The 20,865-nt window shown below is 39.3% G+C and overlaps 1 protein-coding gene across 1 annotated transcript; it reads right to left on the reverse strand.

Moving 5' to 3' along the window:
- Positions 1-14,643: 14,643 nt before the first annotated feature.
- LOC131921989 (zinc finger protein 728-like) lies at positions 14,644-18,979 on the reverse strand. Its single transcript, XM_059276728.1, is given in 4 exon segments — positions 14,644-16,358; positions 17,204-17,299; positions 17,789-17,915; positions 18,941-18,979. Coding segments are annotated over 4 exon segments (1,977 nt in total).
- Between the last annotated feature and the right edge of the window lie 1,886 nt (positions 18,980-20,865).

Consider the following 20,865-nt stretch of genomic DNA (forward strand, 5'->3'; position numbering starts at 1 on the left):
TCAGGAGCTTGAGACAAAAGTACTCCAAATCAAAGGCTAAGAGACACCGTCTCAAAGTACAGAAAGGGTTAGGGAGCATCTTAGAGGTAAAGCCCTTGGCTGGGATAAAGGAGGCCTTGGGTATAAACACACCACTACAATAAAGAACCCTGTTCTACTGTAGTAAAATAAACCTTGTGCCGCAGCCAGGGGGAAAATTTTCTTAGTGTGAACATTGGAATCCATACAGTGTAGTGCATTGCATGGTCAGGGGACAGAGAGATGATTTAGAATTGTAGAACAAGATTAAAAGTCCAGCTCTCTGGCGTTTTCATGTAAAGAATTCTCAGAATCCACCTAATCTTTCCATATGTCCACAAGCCCCTTCTCCATACATGAATCCATTAATCTATGGAAGAAATTTAGTTTTTGTGAGCTGTAACAGGACACCCCCGCCCCCGCCCCACCCCACTCCCCGCGCGCGCCCCCGCCCCGCCCCCCGCGCGCGCGCGCCCCCACCCCAACCATGGAATCACACTCAGGAGTGTGCTGACTCCCGAGCCGTCATCTCCTGTTGTAGAATTTATCTCAGCATTAGGTTTTATATTTCTTCAGTTTCTTCCATCTCTCATCCTGAAATTCTTCCTATGTGACAGTATTTTAAAGGTCAAGGCAAAGTTCCTCTAACTTGGGACACAGATGGTTCTTTCTTGAATACAAAGATAACTGAATTATGTTCATAGAAACAGAAAAATGAATTCACCAGAATAAAGCTTGATGTGCACCATTGGGACCTCCTATGTCTTCTTAACAATATTTAATTCTGTAATGGTCATGCCAGAGACCAAAGTCCAAACCTCTATAGAAGGAAGAGTCTGTACTCACATGATAGACGCTAATTCACAAGGAAGCTATATAACTTCTGAGACAGTGTGGGGGGAGAATCACATAGTTTTTTTTTGTTTTTTTTTTAAAGTTTTTTTTTTAAGATTTATTTATTTATTATGTATACAGTGTTCTGTCTGCATATACACCTGCAGGCCAGAAGAGGGCACCAGATCTCATTACGGATGGTTGTGAGCCACCATGTGGTTGCTGGGAATTGAACTCAGGACCTCTGGAAGAACAGCCAGTGCTCTTAACCGCTGAGCCATCTCTCCAGCCCAGTTGTTTTTTTTTTTTTTTAATCACCATAAGAAATGCATGTCCTCTTCCCTGCAATGATTAAGTATGAATTTTATTAACTATTTGGTAACAAAATGCCAATATTCCTATAGTATTAGATACAGGAGAATGAATAATACAGCCCCAGTGGTAAACATGAATTAGGTTTGGAGAGGAGAGTGTAAGTTAGAAGTTGCAAGGTCTAGGAATGATTAGTGTGTACTCCTACAGGCCCTTAATAATGAAAATGCTTAGCTAGGTACTGGGTATTTGGTTTTTTGCTTTGCATTGTACAAGAGTATAGCTTCTAAAGATAACATCCGTCTCCATCACCCAGATGACCACTTTCTGAGGTAACTGTTTATCCAGCATATATGCAGCAGGCATTTTCACTTTGCAATACTGCTCATGGTGGAGTTTATCTAGTGGGTACATTGTACTATTGTAACTTATGGAGTCAGCCTGGAAAGGTCCCCCTGCTAAGCTGAATGTAATTGTGTAGTCTGTGATGATTATAACAGAAGAAAACAAGGAAATAAAGACTGTCCTTGCCCCTTCAGTCCAGTTACTGGTAGCTTTATATGTTCTGGATTCTATTTGAAAAGAAGAAAACATCCAAATTTTGAGGTACCTTTTGGCGACATATACAAATATTGAAGTAAGAAATTCAGTTACAATGATTCATATTTGTGAATGAGTTCATTTGGCTCATCTCCCTTTTTAATACAAGTCTCTGTTTCTATGGAAATGAGCATGGTCACTACATATTGACAAAAAAAGGACATAACTATTATAAATATTAATGTAAATAATAAGGCACTCATAAAGTACTTCATTCTTATATGTAGATTAGTCCTCCAAATTGATAATACACAAAGATTCCCCAGAGATGAATACCCAAATGTCTACTGGACTTAAATATATCTATAGAACGTTATACCAACACATAGGAAACACAGTCTGCTCAGTGGCAAAAACCTCTAAAATGGACCACATTATTGACCACAAACCAAGCATTTATAAATAGAAAGAAAGAAACAAATAACCTGTTCACCCTATTGGGACACATGGGAGTAAAATGGAAATGAATAGAGAGACTAACTTGGGAAATACACAATTGGTGACTAAATAATACACCTCTTAATGAACAGTCACTCACTGAAGACATCAGAAGGCAGTCCTGTGAAGAATGGCTATACTGAATTCTTAACTTCAATATTAGAGAAGTCTCCAGCAAATAATCCAACGATGGACTTCAAAGTTGGAGAAAAGCAAGAAGTCAAACCAATAGTATATAATAAAAATCAGGATGGAAGTCATGAAATAGAGACTTGAAAAACTGTAGCTGGAAGTTTTCCTGTGTCCCAGCTGGCCAGCGGTCAGGACAAATCTCCCACTCGCATCCCCCAAGTAAACACACAGAGGCTTATATTAATTACAACTGCTTGGCCATTAGCTCAGGCTTTTTACTGACTAAGTTTTACACTTAAATTAACCCATAATTCTTATCTATATTTAGCCACATGGCTTGGTACCTTTTCTCAGTTCTGCCTTGTCATCTTGCCTCCTCTGAGTCTGGCTGGCAACTCCGGATTCAGCCTTCCTTTTCTCAGAATTCTCCTTGTCTGCTTATCCCACCTATACTTACTGCCTGGCTACTGGCCAATCAGCGTTTTATTAAACCAGGTCTTCTCTGCTTGGACCTGGCTTTACCAAGTGTGTGCAGCATTCTCTGACCATGTGAGACAAATCTTAAATTGCCATGTCAGCCATCCTAAGTAGAGCCTGGCACTGCCACATGGTGCTAGTGGCTGGTCCCAGCCCACAGGTAGCAGACAGTAGCCACATCTCTGTATGCTGAGCACTGGTCCACCTGAGAGACTACAGGACTCATAAGTGATATATGGTTCCTTGTCTGGGACTTTTCTTAGCTTTCTCAGGTCCTATGTTTGGATATTTGAGGCCCCACGCTGGATGTCATATGTAGCAGCACTTTTCTTTGGGCTTCCAGCTAACAAATAACAATAGGGAGACTTATTATTAATTATTAAGGCTTGGCCTTAGCTTAGGATTGTTCCTAAGCATTTCTTACAACTTAAATTAACCCCTATTTTTAATCTACATTCTGTCATATGACTTATTACCTCATCTCTCCATATTCCTGCTTCTTCCGCACCTGGCTGGCAACTGACTTTCTTCTTCCCAGCATCCTCTCTGTTCCCAGAAGTCCCACCTAACTCTTCCTGCCTAGCTAGTGAACAGAAGCATCTAAAGAAGCATTCCCCACACAACTGAACTTGTGGTGTAAGGACTGGGGAAGGCAGCTTTGTGTAGAGAGAGGGGGATGTAAAGTCAAGAACTGCAGAGTGGGAAATAGGGAAATTATGTAAGTCTCAGACGAGATGGAGCACAAACTGCAAGAATTCAGGTTAAATCAGAAGAAATCACCATAGGATTGTGACAGAATACAACATGTGGAATATGCAAAGATAAGGAACATACCCTGCACACATGGAACAATAATAAAGCAAGACAAAGGAGATCCTTTTCTATAGAGCAAATACAAATATCTAATCACCAAGTTTAATGTCTTCCTCCCTCTCCTTCCCTTCCTCCCTCCTTTACTTCCTTTCTTGTTTTGTTTTTTTGAGACAGAGTTTCTCTGTGTAGCCCCAGCTGTCCTGGAACTCACTTTGTAGACCAGGCTGTCCTGGAACTCACTATGTAGACCAGGCCATAGTGGAACTCAGAGACTGGCCTGCCTCTGTCTCCAGAATCCTGGGATTAAAGGCATGTGACACCATGCTCCACCAAGTTTAATGTCTTAACAAGAGTATTTCAGTAAGAAAAACCTAAACTACATATCAGTAACAATCAATATAAGTTCTCAAGCAATGGAGAAGTTTGTAAACTCAGAAAACGTCCACTGGATTGATTTCTTTCAGTTATCTGGTACTAAGACATGCGATACAAAGAAAAGAAGAATATGGTGTATATAAAATATGTGTAAACATTGGAGGTGCACAGTGTCATTTAAAATTGGGTGGATTTGAATTTGCTCTGAAGTAGAGTGTGACTTTGAACTCATGATTTCCTGCTTGCACCTCCCAAGTCCAGAGATGACAGGGATGCACCAGATTCATCTTTGGGTTTCCTTTCAACCACAGGTGTGTTTTCTCTATATTATGTATCTGTAATATAAGTGAGCATGCTGCTGCATCATTTCTACATTGGAAGAAAAGAGCTATGATGCAGAAAACAGAAGACAGTGTACCATAAATAATGTAAAACACAATGCTGTCATTTGTCTACAGATTAGTGACAATAACTAGAAAATGTCTATTTTATTTATAGTCGCATAATCCCTAGAAAATACTTATATTTAAGATAAGGTAGTTTTTCAGTCCATGATTCTCATGAGTCCACTTTAATTTCATAAGCCAGTCTCCGGCACACAAACATTTGGTTTGACTGAAATGTGTCAAAATATGAAACAGCAGAAAAGACAGAGTGAGAAGCCTCCTATGTGCAAATCACAGGTCCCCCAAGTGAACCAGAGCTCTTCAAGTTTATCTTTTAATCTTTATGGCACAGCAAAAATATTGGGGACACTTCCAGGAGAATTATTCAGGTAGCTCTGGGGAAGTTGGAGGCTACATTCAGAGTTGGTGTAAGACAGTTCACACATTGCAGGATACTGGTAAACACAGAAGTAAAGTTGTGTAACTATAGAGTAATGTAGACATCCTGCCGGGTATGCAGGGCTACTTTTCCTCCCAAGAGACATTCAATACCTTTCCCCTCACAACCAGTCCCTACACCCACACCTACCTCACACCAACTAATTTGTGCATTAGGAAAAGGAGTCTACACTTCCTGCACTACAGTTTCTGAAGGAACAGATGATGTATTATTTTCTAGTACTTTCACTTTGCAGTACCAAGTGATTAATTGCTTAGATGATGCACAGCCAGGATGGTCCCCTTTGTGGGATTATTCAGCCCCTGTAAGGGAGTGTTAGTGTTGGGATTCAAGTCACCGGAGTGTACACTGGGGATTCCCATTCAAAGTGAGGTATCCATAAATATAACAATCCATTCCAAAGAAAAAGGAACTAACATCCAATACACCAATCTCCCTCGCAGAGCTCTTGTCCTGGAAACTATGCTTTTAATGAACTTCTGTCAACTCAAACTAAGAGTCTTGGGTCAGCTATAAAGTACAAGGGGTCTAGAAACCCAGCTTGCTCTGGATGTCCTAAGAAATGACAGCAGCCATGTGATAGTGGGTCATCTAGAGAGAGCATGCTTCCCCAGCCAAGATGGAAAGTGAGCTCCCAGCAGAACCTCAGGCACAGGCAGTCAGCTGCCCCACCCTGTCCTGGAGATCAGGTCAGTGGATAGAAACAAGCTGTTTCAGAACAGTTCAGCCACCAGAAGTCTGCTGCTTTTAAAATCTGGGATTTGAATGTGAGCTGAGCCTTTGACAGTAGTTTATTAGGTTTTAGTTACTCTGGTTAAGTTTTTGTGACTATAAACCTCAGGTCTACTTAATGTAGACTCTTGCTGGAGCAAGGGAAGTTCACCTTGACTCAATTTTACTGTAAAACAATGAAGCAAGAAACTAATGTGGGACTGAGAAGTAACTGTTTCACATGAATTGAAACCAGACTTTGTGTCCTGCCTGTCATCGCAGCTGCTCTAGGTCTTAGTGCAGAAGGATGCCATGTCCAAGGCCAACTTGGACAATTTACAGACACCTCGTCTCTAAGCACAAACTACAAACAGGGATAGCTAGCTACCTTAGGGGTAAAGCACTTACCTAGAATGAAGGAGGCTTTAGCTTAGTCCAAATACTACAAATAAATAAATAAGTTCTCCTATATTGACACATTGTGTGAGCCATATGTTGGTGAGACTCCATACCTGGAGAATTGGTTTTTGTGTGAACATCATAATCCTTATGGGGTAGGGTGAGAGTCAGCAGACAAGATGTTTTAGAATCACTGAACAACTGCAAAATTCTACATGCAAAGAACTCCCAGAATCTCATTAAGCATCCTTCCATAAGTGCCTTGTGCACTTTTATCCATTAATCGGTGTAATACATTTAATTTTGTTAGAGTTATGCTAGAAATTCATACACTTCTCCCTGGCTTTTCACAAACTCAGGCAAGTAGTCACTGCCAGGTGTTCTCTGAGCAAATGTTTTCCTCCTCTGCACCTCTCTTAAGTAGAGGGACTCAGTTCCTGGACTGAGCACTGTGTATGTACTGACTCCTGGCCCATCATTCATTGTAGTGTTCCCCTAGCATTAGGTTTGATTATTCTTTCTTCTCATTGATTCTGACATTGCTCCCATGTGACAGTATTTTAAAAGTCAAGAGTTTCTGCCTTGAGCTTCCCTCAGTTCCCTCAAGTCAGAGATGATTCTTTTTTGAATACAAAGATGATCAGAAATACATTTGTGGGAATTACAAATGAGCTCATTGAAATAAAGAAGTTACATTGGCATGTATAACAATGGGATCTCCTCTCTCTTCTTAGTAATGTTCATTTCTGAACTGGTCAAGCCAGAGACGAAAGTACAAACCCCTGTAGAAGGAGGGGCTTATAGTCATGTGATGGACCAAGATTCTTCAGGAAGCTGTTTCTGAGCTAAGACAGTAGAAAGATCACACTGTAATTTCAATCACTGTGAGGAATTCATGTCCTCTTTCTTGTTCTATTCTTCTTTGCAATGATAGAGCATGAGTTTTATTTACTATTTAGCAACATGAATACCAGAACCTGTAAATTAGGCAAAAGAGAATGAGTAGTACAGGTAATTAAACTTTTGTGGTAAATATTAACAGTTCTGACAGGCAAGTGTTCTTTAGAACAATGTTTATGAATACTTTGTGTACTCCTACAGGCCCCCTCTAATAGAAAATTTGCAATGAAGTAATGTGTGTCTGTCAATTTTGTTTCATAGTAGTTTGAAAAATTAGTATAGCTTCTGAAAAATGACAGAAGTCTCACATCTCTCCCCTGCACTCAAAGAACATATTCCCTGAGGTAATAGTCTTTAAGAGTCCAGCATATATGGAGCAGACATTGTCACTTGCAATGATGCTTGTTTTAATGCTCAGATAGAAGATATGTCATCCACAGACAAATCACATTTGATAAAGATTTGTTGTGTAACAATCATTTTGTACACTGTGAAGATGTGCTGCTCTCATTGGTTTAATAAAGAGGTAAATGGTCAATAGCTAGGTAGGAAGAGGTTGGATGGGACTTGCTGACAGGGAGAGAGCTCTTTGGGATTAAGAAGTGTGGAGCCACCAGGAGATGTGAGGAGATGAACTTGCCATGCCGAAAAAAGGTACTGAGAGTGGTAGTACATACATAAAAATATGGGTCAATTTAAGTTATAAGAGTTAGTTAAAAACAAGCTTAAGCTATTGGCTGAGCATTTATAATTAATATTAAGTCTCTGCAGTTATTTGGCAGCTGGCTGGCAGGATAGAATATTCCACCAACGAAGACTGGACTTGGGAATTCTGCAATAGAAAATATTGAATGAAATTTCAATAATTCAAAATGTGTACAATCAAGTTTGAGAATCATAACTATATTCCATTTGAGATATATCCCAGGCAGACTTCACACACCCTGTAAAGCTATGGATAACCTTGCACTCCTAATTTTCATGCTGGGATTATGAGCCAACAATACTGTACCTGTGAAGCCTTTGTTACTGGTTTTGTTGGTAAGGTAAGGTATCTATTAGTCAGTGGTTTACAGAGGAACACAACCAATAATGTCATAAGAATTCCAGTGTTTAAAGTCTCTTGACGATATAACTGAAGCAGTTGTTTACCCCACAGATCCAACAAGATTACTATGCCCAATATGCAATGTAACAATGGGAACTTTCTTATTGCAGAGGAGAGTAATAGGCATCTAGAAAGGAAAGAAATGTCTAAAGAAAGACAGAATCCTGGAAGGGCAAACCCAAGTCCCAGAGATTTCAGTATGTGGCATCTGATGCTCATGACAGAATCATCTGGACTCCAAAGGATCTGACCCCCATCAAACCTCCATCTCTGCTGCTGAGGCACAGGTAGCCTCTCTCCTTACATGTAGTATTCCTCAGTGAATGGCCTATAGTTCAGACATCTCCACCCTGGTTGGGTTACAATGCAACTTAGTTGTCACCTTCATTACTTATTAGCAATAGCCACATAGGTACTGTTGTGACACAGAATACACCCTAAAATTGCCTGTTTGTATGTCACAGTGGTCCAACATTCAATGATTCCCTGAATGTTCCATCTTAAGAGCCTACAAAAATCAGTACCCTATGGACAATGACACTAAGTTTTTGTTCTATCTTAGGCTATTGACAGGGCTCCTGATTAAAATGTCAATTGTCTTTGTGTGCTGATCCTGTAGAAACTCTTTCCAGAAGAGTATTTGGAGCAGCAAACATCCTTCAATGGCATTCGTAGTTTGGGCTCTCTCTTTCAAATGAGTTAGCAATTTCCAAAACAGACTTTCAAACATGTAGGCTAGGCTATGACACGTCAGGACAGAAGACCACATTTTCCCTTATTGGAACTAATCTCTTCAACAATTACTTCAGAGTTCACAGTTCCCTTATCTATCATATTTAATGCATGTTCCCTGTGACTTCTCATGGGACAACTGTCTACTCAACTCAGATAAGACATTAGCCACTGTTAGTGAAAACTCCACTGAAGTGCATCGTCATGAATCAATGAGTTCACTGGGATAGTGGGCTTGAGTATGGTTGAGAGACAACAGGAACATGGATGGCTAAAAGGTAACAGCCACCTTGGGTTTTAGGCTTTGGTTTGGTCCATTATTTATTCACTATGCTCCCTAGCCTAACGCCCAAGCCTAACCTTGGGCAGGAATGATCTTATGAATCTTATAAATACCTGGTGATTTGGCATTCCTATCACTTATTGACATCAGGAGGCTCAATGAGCTTCCTTCCAAGGAGGGAAGTGCTACACAACATACTAACATATTTATGTTGGCCATCTTTACATTTCTTCCTGTCATTCCACCCCAATTTTTGTTCTTTGTCCTAGTCAGTGATCTGCTGTGAAGAGACACCATGACCATGGGAACTGACAAAGGAAAGCATTTAATTGGTTACAGTTCAAAGGTCCATTGTCATCATGGTGTACTGCCTGAAATCATGTACACAGAAATGGTGCTGTAGGGGTAGCTGAGAGTACTACATTTGGATCTGCAGGCAGGAGGAAGAGAGATTGGGATTCTGATACTCCAAAGCCTTCCCCCAGTGACACACTTTCTCCAGTAAGACCATACCTACTTCAACAAGACAATGCTTCCTAATAATGTCACTCCCTGCTGACCAAGCACTCACATTTATGAGTCTATGGGGGTCATTCTTATTCAGACAACCACATTCTACTTCCTGCTCCCATTGCCTTAGCCATGTCCTTATTCAAAAATGTATTCAGTCCAACTTCAAAAATCCCCATAGTTTATAATAGTCTCAATATTGTTTCAAAGTCCAAAGTCTCTTCTGAGACTCATGGCAATCTCTTAACTGAAATCCCTTGTAAAGTCAAAATAAAAAAGCAGATTACATCTTTCCACCATATAATGACACAGGATATACATTATCACTCCAACAGAGGAGAGGAGGGAGCATAGCAAGGAAAGACTGGACGAAAGCACAACCAGAAACCATCAGGGCAACTCCAAATTCTGCATCTCCATATCTGATATCCAAGTGCTTTTCAGATCTCCAAATGCTTTCTGCATCTCCATATCTGATATCCAAGTGCTCTTCAGATCTCCAGCTGCTTTCTGCATCTCCATATCTGATATCCAAGTGCTCTTCAGATCTCCAACTACTTTCAGCTTTGTTGACTGCAAAACACTGCTCTCTCTTGGTTTGGTTCCACACCAAAGTGAGCAGCTCACTTTGGAAGGTATCAAAAAACTCTGTCATCTCCATCTTGGGGTCTCCAGTGAAATCCAGGCTGTACTTTCACAGCTTCATACAATGGTCTCTTTGGCCTCCTTTTAGGGACACCCCCAACACATGCCTAGTCTCAGAAACTTACCTTGGCTATGGAGGGAGATTCCAGAATCCTTTTTTTGTTTCTATTCTTGACTCTAAAGCCAGAACCACATGGCCAAAGCTGCAAAGTTCTTCTGATTTCTGGGGCTGGAATATGGCCCTCTCATGCAATTACAGTTTCACCAACTTTCTGTTTTCCTTGGTTACCTCTACTGCCTATGCTTGGCTGTCCTGGAACTTGTTCTGTAGACCAGGTTGGCCTGTAAGGCAGAAATCTCCTAGCCTCTGTCTCCCAAGTGCTGTGATTTAAAAGTGTGTACCACCATGCCTAATAATAAGCTTTGCTTCCCTTTCCTTGCATGAGTTGGAAGCTAAGTTGGGTGAGGTCTTGCCCTGAAGTCATTACTCTCTTTATTCCATTTAGGATCAGGCTTTTCTTTAAACTTTTTATCTCCTTTACAATTACAATTCCTGGTTCTCCTTTTCTACTCAAACTGTAAATTTTATAATTTTCTTTGCTCATCTTGCTCCTTTTCATTAAAAATAAGAGTAAGCGTAAACACTAATAAGCACATGACAAGAGTCAATACTAGGTTGTCTTGAAATCTTCTCTACCAAAACTGTTAATCAAACACTCTTCAACTCATCTTCAGGTAGATTTTTTTGGACAAGGACAAAACACAAACACTTTTTTTCCCCAAAAATGCCACAAAAACATCTAGGTCTTTACTAATATTCTTTTCCTCAGAAACTTCTTGAGCTGGACCCCCACACCTCAAATAGCCCACAGTACTACCTCCCATACTCCTATGATGATGACCTTTATCATCCTTATAGTGTCCAGTCACTTTTCTAGTCCAAAGTCTCAATGCTTTCCACATTCTTCCAAACAAAAGCATAGCCAGGCCTATCACAGCAATACCCCACTCCTTGGTATGAACTTCTGCCTTAGTCAGTATTCTAGGGCTGTGAGAGATACCACAATTGTAACAACTGTTACAAAAGAAAGCATTTAATTGGGCCTTGCTTACAGTTTGATTATCATTTTGGTATGGGGCATGATGGCATGCAGATAGACATGGTGCTGTAGAGTTCTACACCTGGATCTGCTGCCAAAACAAAGAGCAGACCTAAGGGCCTGCATTTGCTTTTGAAAGCTCAACCCCCACCGTAGCCCCACAGTGACATACTTTCTCCAATAAATCTACACCTCTTAATCCTTTTCTAATAGTGCCACTCACTGATGATGATGAATTCAAATATATGAGCCTATGGAGGCAATTCTTATTCAAACTACCACACAGGTAAGAAAGAACAAAAGAATCTTGAAGCAGCTGGTCATGTTCCATCCACCATAAGGAGGAAGCAGAGGTTGATAGATGAATGGTTGCTCTCAGGGTACTCTCTCTTTCTTATACAATCCAGGATCCCAGTCAAACAGATGCTTCCATCCACACAGTCAACAGGTCTTCTGACCTCAAACTAATGAAGATAACCCCTGCAAAGGAATGACCAGAGGCTTGACTTTCACTTGATTCTACATCTCATTGTGTTAACATCTGAGATTTATGCATTACTCCACCCCTTGTCTACATGAAACACAAACACACATTTAAGAAAATATTTTAAGTTTCTTATGTGTTAGTGTGCACACATATATATGTATGTATGTGGGCCCAAGCAAGGGTCAGAGGACAACCTTCAGAAGTAATTCCTTTCTGTTTTGTGGGTACTAGGGATACAAATAAGGTTGTGGGTCTTGTTGGCAATCAAATTTCCTCCCAAAGAGATCATGCTAGCTCCAGCTACACAACATTAAATGATAACATTCCTTCCCTTGTCCCCAGTCTTACATTCATCTCATATGTAAAATAGAATCCAAATTAAAACGTTCACAACGTACTTCATAATGTGAAGGATTTAAATGTCTCCAGTACATATCTAATGTGAGGCTCAAGACAAACTCCTACCCATAAGCTCCTACAACCTAAAAACCAAGTGTCTATTTCTACCACACAGTGACACAGAACAAACATGCAATTCTAAATCGGAATAATTAGACCACACTACAGAAGGATTAGCCCCAAATCCAGAAGGGTAAATAGACAGTCTGATACTTCCACTTTTGATCTGAGACTTCTGCAGCACTGGTGTTGACTTCAAAGGACTTAATGTGGCCCAACCCCTCTAGCTTCACCAGAAAGACGTATAATCTATATCCTAGGTATGTGCTCCTCATTGCTTGTAGTTTTCTTCATATCCTGTATTTCCCACCATCATACAACTGGCATCTCCAACACCTTGAACAACATAATAATTTGGTTTTTATAACAAATTGATAACATCAATCTTGAGTGAACTGCATGACTCTAACACCTATTACTTGTTTCTTTCCAGCACATCAAACAATGATGTCACATTAGTTCTAAGCAATACCTCCAAAGTTCCAACATTCCGAATGAACAGGATTGCTCTGCTACACTAATTCCCCTCTACTCATTAGGGAGGGTGAAATACTTTGCTATATTCTTTGCCTTCACAAAATGTTTTCTGCTATAACCTCATTTACTCTTATGAAGTGTATATGTTGGACAAAGTTACTACTAGAATCATTATGTAGAAGGTTTCTACATAACATGAATTCACTTGAGGTTAATCAAAATCAAGTTTAAACTAAAAGGGTTCCACATTATTTGTATCTGTAGATTTTTACAATGAAAGAAATTTCCTGATACAAAGGTGTGTCAAATAACCTACTGTTGGAGTTTGGAGTAGTTTCTTTTAAATATGATTTTTTTAGATTTGAGTTTCATTTGCTTTTGCAGGAGTCCTCTACACTAAGGTGTTCAATTGACAATAAAAATCAGTAAAGTTGCCAGGCGGTGGTGGCGCACGCCTTTAATCCCAGCACTCGGGAGGCAGAGGCAAGCGGATCTCTGTGAGTTCGAGGCCAGCCTGGGCTACCAAGTGAGTCCCAGGAAAGGCGCAAAGCTACACAGAGAAACCCTGTCTCGAAAAACCAAAAAAAAAAAAAAAAATCAGTAAAGTCTTTATAATATTCTTTGTAACAGTGGGGCTTTTTTTCAGTGTGAATGCTCTAATGAAAGTTAAGGTTGAACAAACATCAGAGCCTTGTGACATTGTCTCAAGTATGAAGGTTCTGATGATAACTAAGGTATAAAGAAGAGTGGGAAGCCTTGCCCCATTCTTTATTCAGTTAGATTTCTGTTGGTGTGATAAAAGTCATGGCAAGCAACTACATAGGAGAAAAAATGGGTTATTTCAGCTCACAGACTGCACTTAATCATTAATGGAACCCAGGGCAGAACACAGCTGAAATCTAGAGCAGCAGGTGAAACAGAAACCATGGTGGAATGCTGCTTTCTGTTACCATCACTCTGGCTTGATATCAGTCAGCAACCTGGGATCACCTGTCCAAGAGTGGCACATCCAAGGTGCATTGGCATCTCCCAGTGGTCTAGATTCATCTACATTAGTTAGTATTCATGACAATGCCCCACAGACATGCCCATGGGTCAGTGAGATCCAGTCATGTACCCACTTGAGACACCACTACATAGTTTATCTGTGTGAAGGTTATCAGAAGTAAAACAGGGCATAAATAAGTATTTGCAAAACATATCAATATATGTTCTTTGGTGTTGATAATGATTAGAAATATTATTGAAGACTATTCTGAATTATTTGGGCTTATCAAGTTTCTCACAATTTGGAGAACGCTTCTGATATGATAGCCAGGTGAAGACCTTGCCACAATCTTAGCATTTATAGTGCACTTTACCAACATGAACACTATGATGTGGGTACAGGCATGAAGAACATCTAAACAACTGGCCATAGACCATCCAAGTTCAGAGACTCATCTATGATTTTCTTGATGTGCAGTAAGGAATGAATGATAAATAAACCCTTCTCAATACTCTTCACATTTGTAGGGTTGTTGCTCAGTATGAGTACTTTCCTTTTGTTTAAGGTTTGAGGAGCTTTTAAAGGCATTTTCACACTCGTCACAGTTGTGTTGTTTCTCTCTAGGACAAATTCTATGGAGGTCAGAGATGTTAACTGAAAGATAAAATTCACCGTATTCTTCATATGTGTATGACTGCCCTCTATTGTTAATTCTTTTGTGTGGGTAAGGACTGAATGATTCCAAAGGCTTTACCACATTCCCCACACTTAGAGGGCTTCTACTCATAATGATTTTTTTTATATCTTTTATGGTCTGATGAAGTGTAAACATTTTATGAACATTTTATGATTTGCACTATTTCACTCCAGTATAAACTACCATGTGTTGAGAAATATTGGACAGCTTATTTAAGAGTTAGCAACATTTTCACACTTGTGGCATTAATGTCCGGTATGAATTATCAGGTATTTCAAAAGTTTTTACTGAGTACAAAAGATCTAGGCACATTCTTCAGACTTGTGAAGTTTCTGTCACAAATGAATTTTTCGATGTTGCTTAAGACCAGAAGACTGGTAATAGCTTTTGCCACATTCTTCACACTTGTAACGTTTCTCTCCAGTATGAATTATCCGGTGTTTAGAACGTGCTGTAGAACTTCTAAAGTCTTTGCCGCACTCTTTACACCTGTAGGGTTTCTCTCCAGAATGAATTCTTTGGTGATCCTTAAAGTTTTTAGTATTGTTGAGCACTTTGCCACATTCTTTACATTTGTAAGGGTTCTCCACATTGTGAGTAAATTTGTGCTGACTTAAGTATGATTTTGTAGAGAAGGCTTTTCCACATTCTTCACACTTGTAGGGTTTCTCTCCAGAATGGGTTATCAAGTGAGTAGAAAGAATCCGGGAAGTCCTAAAAGCCTCGCCACATACTTCACACTTGTAGGGTTTCTCACCTGTATGAATTCTCTTGTGTTCAGAAAGTGATGATGGACAATGGAAGGCCAGGCCACATACTTTACATTTGTAGTGTTTCTCTCCTGTATGAATTCTTTTGTGTTTAGAAAGTAATGATGGACAATGGAAGGCCTTGCCACATAATTCACACTTGTAGAGTTTTTCTCCTGTATGAATTCTATTGTGTTTAGAAAGTAATGATGGACAACGGAAGGCTTTGCCACATTCTTCACACTTGTAGGGTTTTTCTCCCGTATGAATTCTGTTGTGTACAGAAAGCACAGATGGGGCACGGAAAGCCTTGCCACAGACTTCACACTTGTAGGGTTTCACTCCTGTATGAATTCTCTTGTGTTTAGAAAGCAGTGATGGACAATGGAAATCCTTACCACATGCTTCACACCTGTAAGGTTTTTCTCCAGTATGAATTCTCTTGTGTACAGAAAGTAATGATGGGAAACGGAAGGCGTTTCCACATACTTCACACTTGTATGGTTTCTCTCCTGTATGAATTCTCTTATGCTTAGAAAGTATTGATGGATAATGGAAGGCCTTGCCACATACTTCACACGTGTAGGGTTTCACACCTGTATGAATTTTCTTGTGTACTGAAAGTAGTGATGGAGCACGGAAGGCCTTGCCACACACTTCACACTTGTAGGGTTTTTCTCCAGTATGAATTACTTTGTGTTTAGAAAGTAATGATGGAACACGGAAGGCCTTGTCACAGTCTTCACACTTATAGGGTTTCTCTCCTGTGTGAATTCTCTTGTGTACAGAAAGCAATGATGGAGCATGGAAGGCCTTGTTACATATTTCACACTTGTAGGGTTTTTCTCCTGTGTGAATTCTCTTGTGTTCAGAAAGTAATGAAGGAAAACGGAAGGCCTTGTCACATACTTCACACTTGTAGGGTTTCTGTCCAGTATAACTTTTCTTGTGTTCAGAAAGTACTGATGAAAAATGAAAGGCCTTTCCACTTACTTGACATTTGAAGGGTTTTTCCCTAGTATGAATTCTCTTGTGTTTATTAAGTAATGATGGACCATGGAAGGCCTTAGCACATAATTCACATGTGTATGGTTTCTCTCCTGTATGAATTCTCTTGTGTTCCTTTAGTAATGATGGGACACGGAAGGCCTTATCACATTCTTCACACTTGTAGGGTTTCAATCTTAAATGAATTCTTTGATGCTTACTAAATTTTGATTTCCAATCAAAGGCTTTGCCACATTCTTTGCATGTGTAGCATTTTTTCCCTGGTGAGTAAAAGTTGAGAAATGAATGAAAGCAGAGAAACATTCTTTATGTTTACAGTGCTTATTTTTTAAAATAGAAACATTTATATATACTTGCATTTTCCTATATAAATAATAAGCTATATTCAACTTTCTATACCTGTATTTAACAAAGTCTAATTTAAAACACATGATTAGTGGAAATCATGTAACCTTCCATTGAAGGAAGAAGATCATGACAACATATAACATGAAAACAAAGGAATATTAATTAAAGTCAATCATGTAAGGAAGGCATAACATCAACAATTAAGAAAATCCTTAACACAATTATGCTATTAGAAATTAGCCCCTTAAACAAATATAGAAATTTTATAACTACATAAAAACAAAGTATAAAAGTAGTCAAACTTCAAAAACACCTGAATACACAATATATGTGTACACACACACACACACACACATATATTAGAGAGAGAGAGTTGGTTTTTGAAGTTATCAAAGTTGGGCTGCAGAAGAAGACGACTGTCCATAATATCATTAAATAATACAGTTCAAGATTCAAGACAGGAAATTTTGTGCCTATCTTAGGAAGAAAATAAATAAATACCCATGTTAAAGTTTCCTTAGAAATAACAGAGTTTGGCTGTAACTGTAAACACAAACTAACCTCACTGTAGGAAAAATGAAGCTTCTGAGACTCAGATCATCCTAAACATCTGACAGATATCCCCCTTTGACAGAAGGAGATCCTTAAAAAATTATTTCCACCAGAACACTGTGTATTAATGCTCAAGAGAAAGTCTGGCTTTCTGTTGGATCTCTGAACGTCCACTCTGTCCTCTGTCCCCCTCATTCCTACACACCTGCTTGCATGGCATCTGCTGCTTGTCTCTTCACATCATAAGGCTCTTGTCTTTGCTCCAGAAATGTAACCAGGTATGGCTTACAGGAAGCAAGACCTATTTTTGGAAAAGAGAACAACATTGTTAATGTGTTCTTCTGGGGAATAACATGTCCTCCCTGAGAGTGTGTGTATAAGGAATAAGAAGATACGATAAGGATCATAGAGGATTAGCTCTTTATGTGTTACATGACAGCCACATCGGAATGCTTAGGAAGAATTTAGAATTTGCAGATCCTGAACTTCATGTCCCTCAGTTACAAGGAAAAATAATAAAACTAAAGTGTGTGACAGTCTCTTTAATGTGTACATACTCTGCTCATGCTACTTACTTTCTAATATTAGCACTAATATAAAGGATAATTTAAAAGGTGGAGGGGTGTTGTGAATACAGGAAGAAATGAAATAGTTCTGAGGTATATGAATAATCTTAATTATCCTTAAAAGTAGCACTATGAACTTCATTGTTGGAATAACAAGCTCCAAATGAAATATTCTACAAAGGGAGGAAGTTTCCCACTGAAGACATCATGGAAATGATCCTCACCCAGGAACACAAGGTTGTTGTAATTCTCCAACATCACATCTCTGTACAATTTCCATTGAGCAGGGCCCAGGCAATCCCACTCCTCTGCAGAGAAATAAATAACTACATCCCAGAATGACAGCATATCCTGAAATAAAGTAAAAAGAATGAGTACCACACACTGTGTTGAGTAAAATTGTCAGTAATAGTATAAATAACAAAAGGTGACATGTACTTCTGGATACAAGCCCAGAGTGAGAGGAGAGATAGAAGTATTACAGATATAAGTAGAGTAATAACCCTAAAATACTTCTGATGTAGTATGATGATGTTACATAGGACTCATCACTAAGGAAATTGAATGGCAGAAGAACCTAGAAACTCCTAGGAATATTACACTTTTAAGAATCATAAAATAGTGAGTGCATCTATAAAACAATATGTTGGGGCTGGAGAGATAGCTCAGCAGTTACAAGAACTGGCTGCTCTTCAAAAGGACCTGGGTTTGATTCCCACATGGCTGCTCACAACTGTCTGTAATTCCAGTTCCAGAGTATCAAACAATGCCTTACAGATGTATATAGCAAAACAACTGAGCTGGAGAGATGGCTCAGCGGTTAAGAGCACTGACTGCTCTTCCAGAGGTCCTGAGTTCAATTCCCAGCAACCACATGGTGGCTCAAAATCACCTGTAATGAGATCTGGTGCCCTTTTCTGGCCTGCAAGGACACATGCAGACAGAATGATGTATATATAATAAATAAATCTTAAAAAAAAACCATACAGATATGCTTCAGTTAGGGTTTTTATTTCAGCAATGAAACCTATGACTAAAAATCAAGTTGGGGAGGAAAGGGTTTATTGGGTTTACACTTCCATAGCACTATTCATCATTGAAGGTATTGAGGACAGGAACTCAAACAGGACAGGAACCAGGAGGCAGGAGCTGATGCAGAGGCAACGGAGGCATTCTGATTACTGGATTAGCTCCAACTCTTTCTTTCTTTTTTTTTTTTTTTCTTTCTTTCTTTCTTTCTTTCTTTCTTTCTTTCTTTCTTTCTTTCTTCCTTTCTTCCTTCCTTCCTTCCTTCCTTCCTTCCTTCCTTCCTTCCTTCCTTTCTTTCTTTCTTTCTTTCTTTCTTTCTTTCTTTCTTTTTTATAACTCAGGGCCACCAGCTCAAGATTGGCACCTCCGAAAATAGGCTGTGTCATGCTCTATCAATCACTAATTAAGAAAATGCTCTACAGGCTGGCCCACATCCTGATTAAATAGGAAGCCTGAAGTGGTTTGAGAGCAAATGGCCCTCAAAGGGAGTGGCACTATTAGGAGGTGGGGCCTTGTTGGAGTACGTATGTTCTTGTTGGAGGAAATGTGTTACTGTCGACAAGGACTTTGAGGTCTCATCCACACTGAAGCCACACCCAGTGAGACAGACCACTTCCTGTTGCCTGCACAAGATGTAGGACTCTCAGGTACTTCTCCAGCACCATGTCTGCCTTCACACCACCATGTTGTACCATCAATGATAATGGACTAACCTCTGAAACTGTAAGTCACCCCAATTAAATGTTTTCCTTTATAAAAGTTGCTGTGGTTGTGGTGTCTCTTCACAGCAACAGAAACCCTAACTAAGACTGAAGTTGGTGCCAGAGACTGAGTATTGCTTAGATAGCCTGACCATGCTATTGTTTGAAGATATATGGACCTTGGGACTGTGGATTAGAGAAACTGTTGAATGCTTTAAGTTCTGCTTATTGGCCATATTAGTAAGAACATGGAAGACAGTCGTGCTTAGTGTGATCAGATGAACTGTGGGGGCCTAGCTCAAGAGGATTCAGAGGAGAAGAATTTTAGTATGTTTCCTAGAGATCATTCTTGTGATATTTTGGTGAAGAAAGTGGCTACATGTTGTCCTTGTTCACCTAGGGCTAAAGTGAAGAGATTTGGATTAATACCTCTGGCAGAGGAAATCTCCAAACAGCCTAGTATAGACTCTTTCATGTGTTTATTAATGTTCATGCTTATACAAATTTAGAAAGAAAAGGAGCAAGCTGAGGAGAAAAGGAGCACCAGGAAGTGGAATGCTGCTAAGCCCTGTGTTCAAGGAGATAAACAGATTAAGAAATGGATTAAATGGAGTAGTGACCTCAGGGCAAGATTGCACCCAACTAAATTTCCAGAAACTAGTTTTCCAGCTAGTTTGTCTTTAAGTCTTTAAAGAGAGACTAAAGTAATATAAGAAATATAAGCTATGTAAGGATAGGAAATATTAACACAGGGAGTTTGGACCTTATATGGTGCCTTGTTAATTTTGAATTTTTTAAATGCTGATAAATGAATTGCAGTAGCTGAGTGACATTGAATTACAGAAATTGCTAAGTTAAAACAACCTATATATTTTAGGAATGTCTTAGCTTCAAAATAGAAGACAGAAAATATATTGTACTGGAGGAGAGGTTATATCTTTGTTTCCACAGGAAACAAGTAATGGTTCTTGGTAAAATTAATGAAGATCATATTTGATTGGGGGAGACCTCCTGAAGACCTTGGTTACAGACATGAAGAAAAAAAAAACAAGAAAAACTACAAGACAGGTGATGTACATGCCAATTCCCTCTACATGGGAAAAGCTCTGAGACTGGATAAGACATGATAAATTTTATTGGCTACAGAGTCATTGAGAGTTATTACTAGATGCCATCCTTTCATATGGCATGGATAGAGGTTTGGTTATACAATCCAAACAGACTTAGAAAGTTAACAGATGCCTTTTATCTGCTCAGAGAACTAAAAAACATCTTTAGATGACTTGTGCACACCATACATTCCATACTTGTGTTAATATACACTCACACATATTTATGCACATATACACACAGGTGTGTGTGTGTGTGATAAGTGTGTGTAACCTTTAGAAATTCGTGTGTTTTCAGAAGAAAAAAGACCAGACACAAATGAAGACAAGTAGTCCAGGTGTTCCAGTCTCTTAGAATGCTTCTGTTGCAGTTTCCTCAAAATTTTACATCCAGAACAATTTCAAAGCTGCCAGCTAAGATGGTCTAGCCTCACAGACTACTCCAACCAAGACTTCAGATAA

The sequence above is a fragment of the Peromyscus eremicus genome, chromosome 11, assembly GCF_949786415.1.
Source record: "Peromyscus eremicus chromosome 11, PerEre_H2_v1, whole genome shotgun sequence".
Classification (NCBI taxonomy): domain Eukaryota; kingdom Metazoa; phylum Chordata; class Mammalia; order Rodentia; family Cricetidae; genus Peromyscus; species Peromyscus eremicus.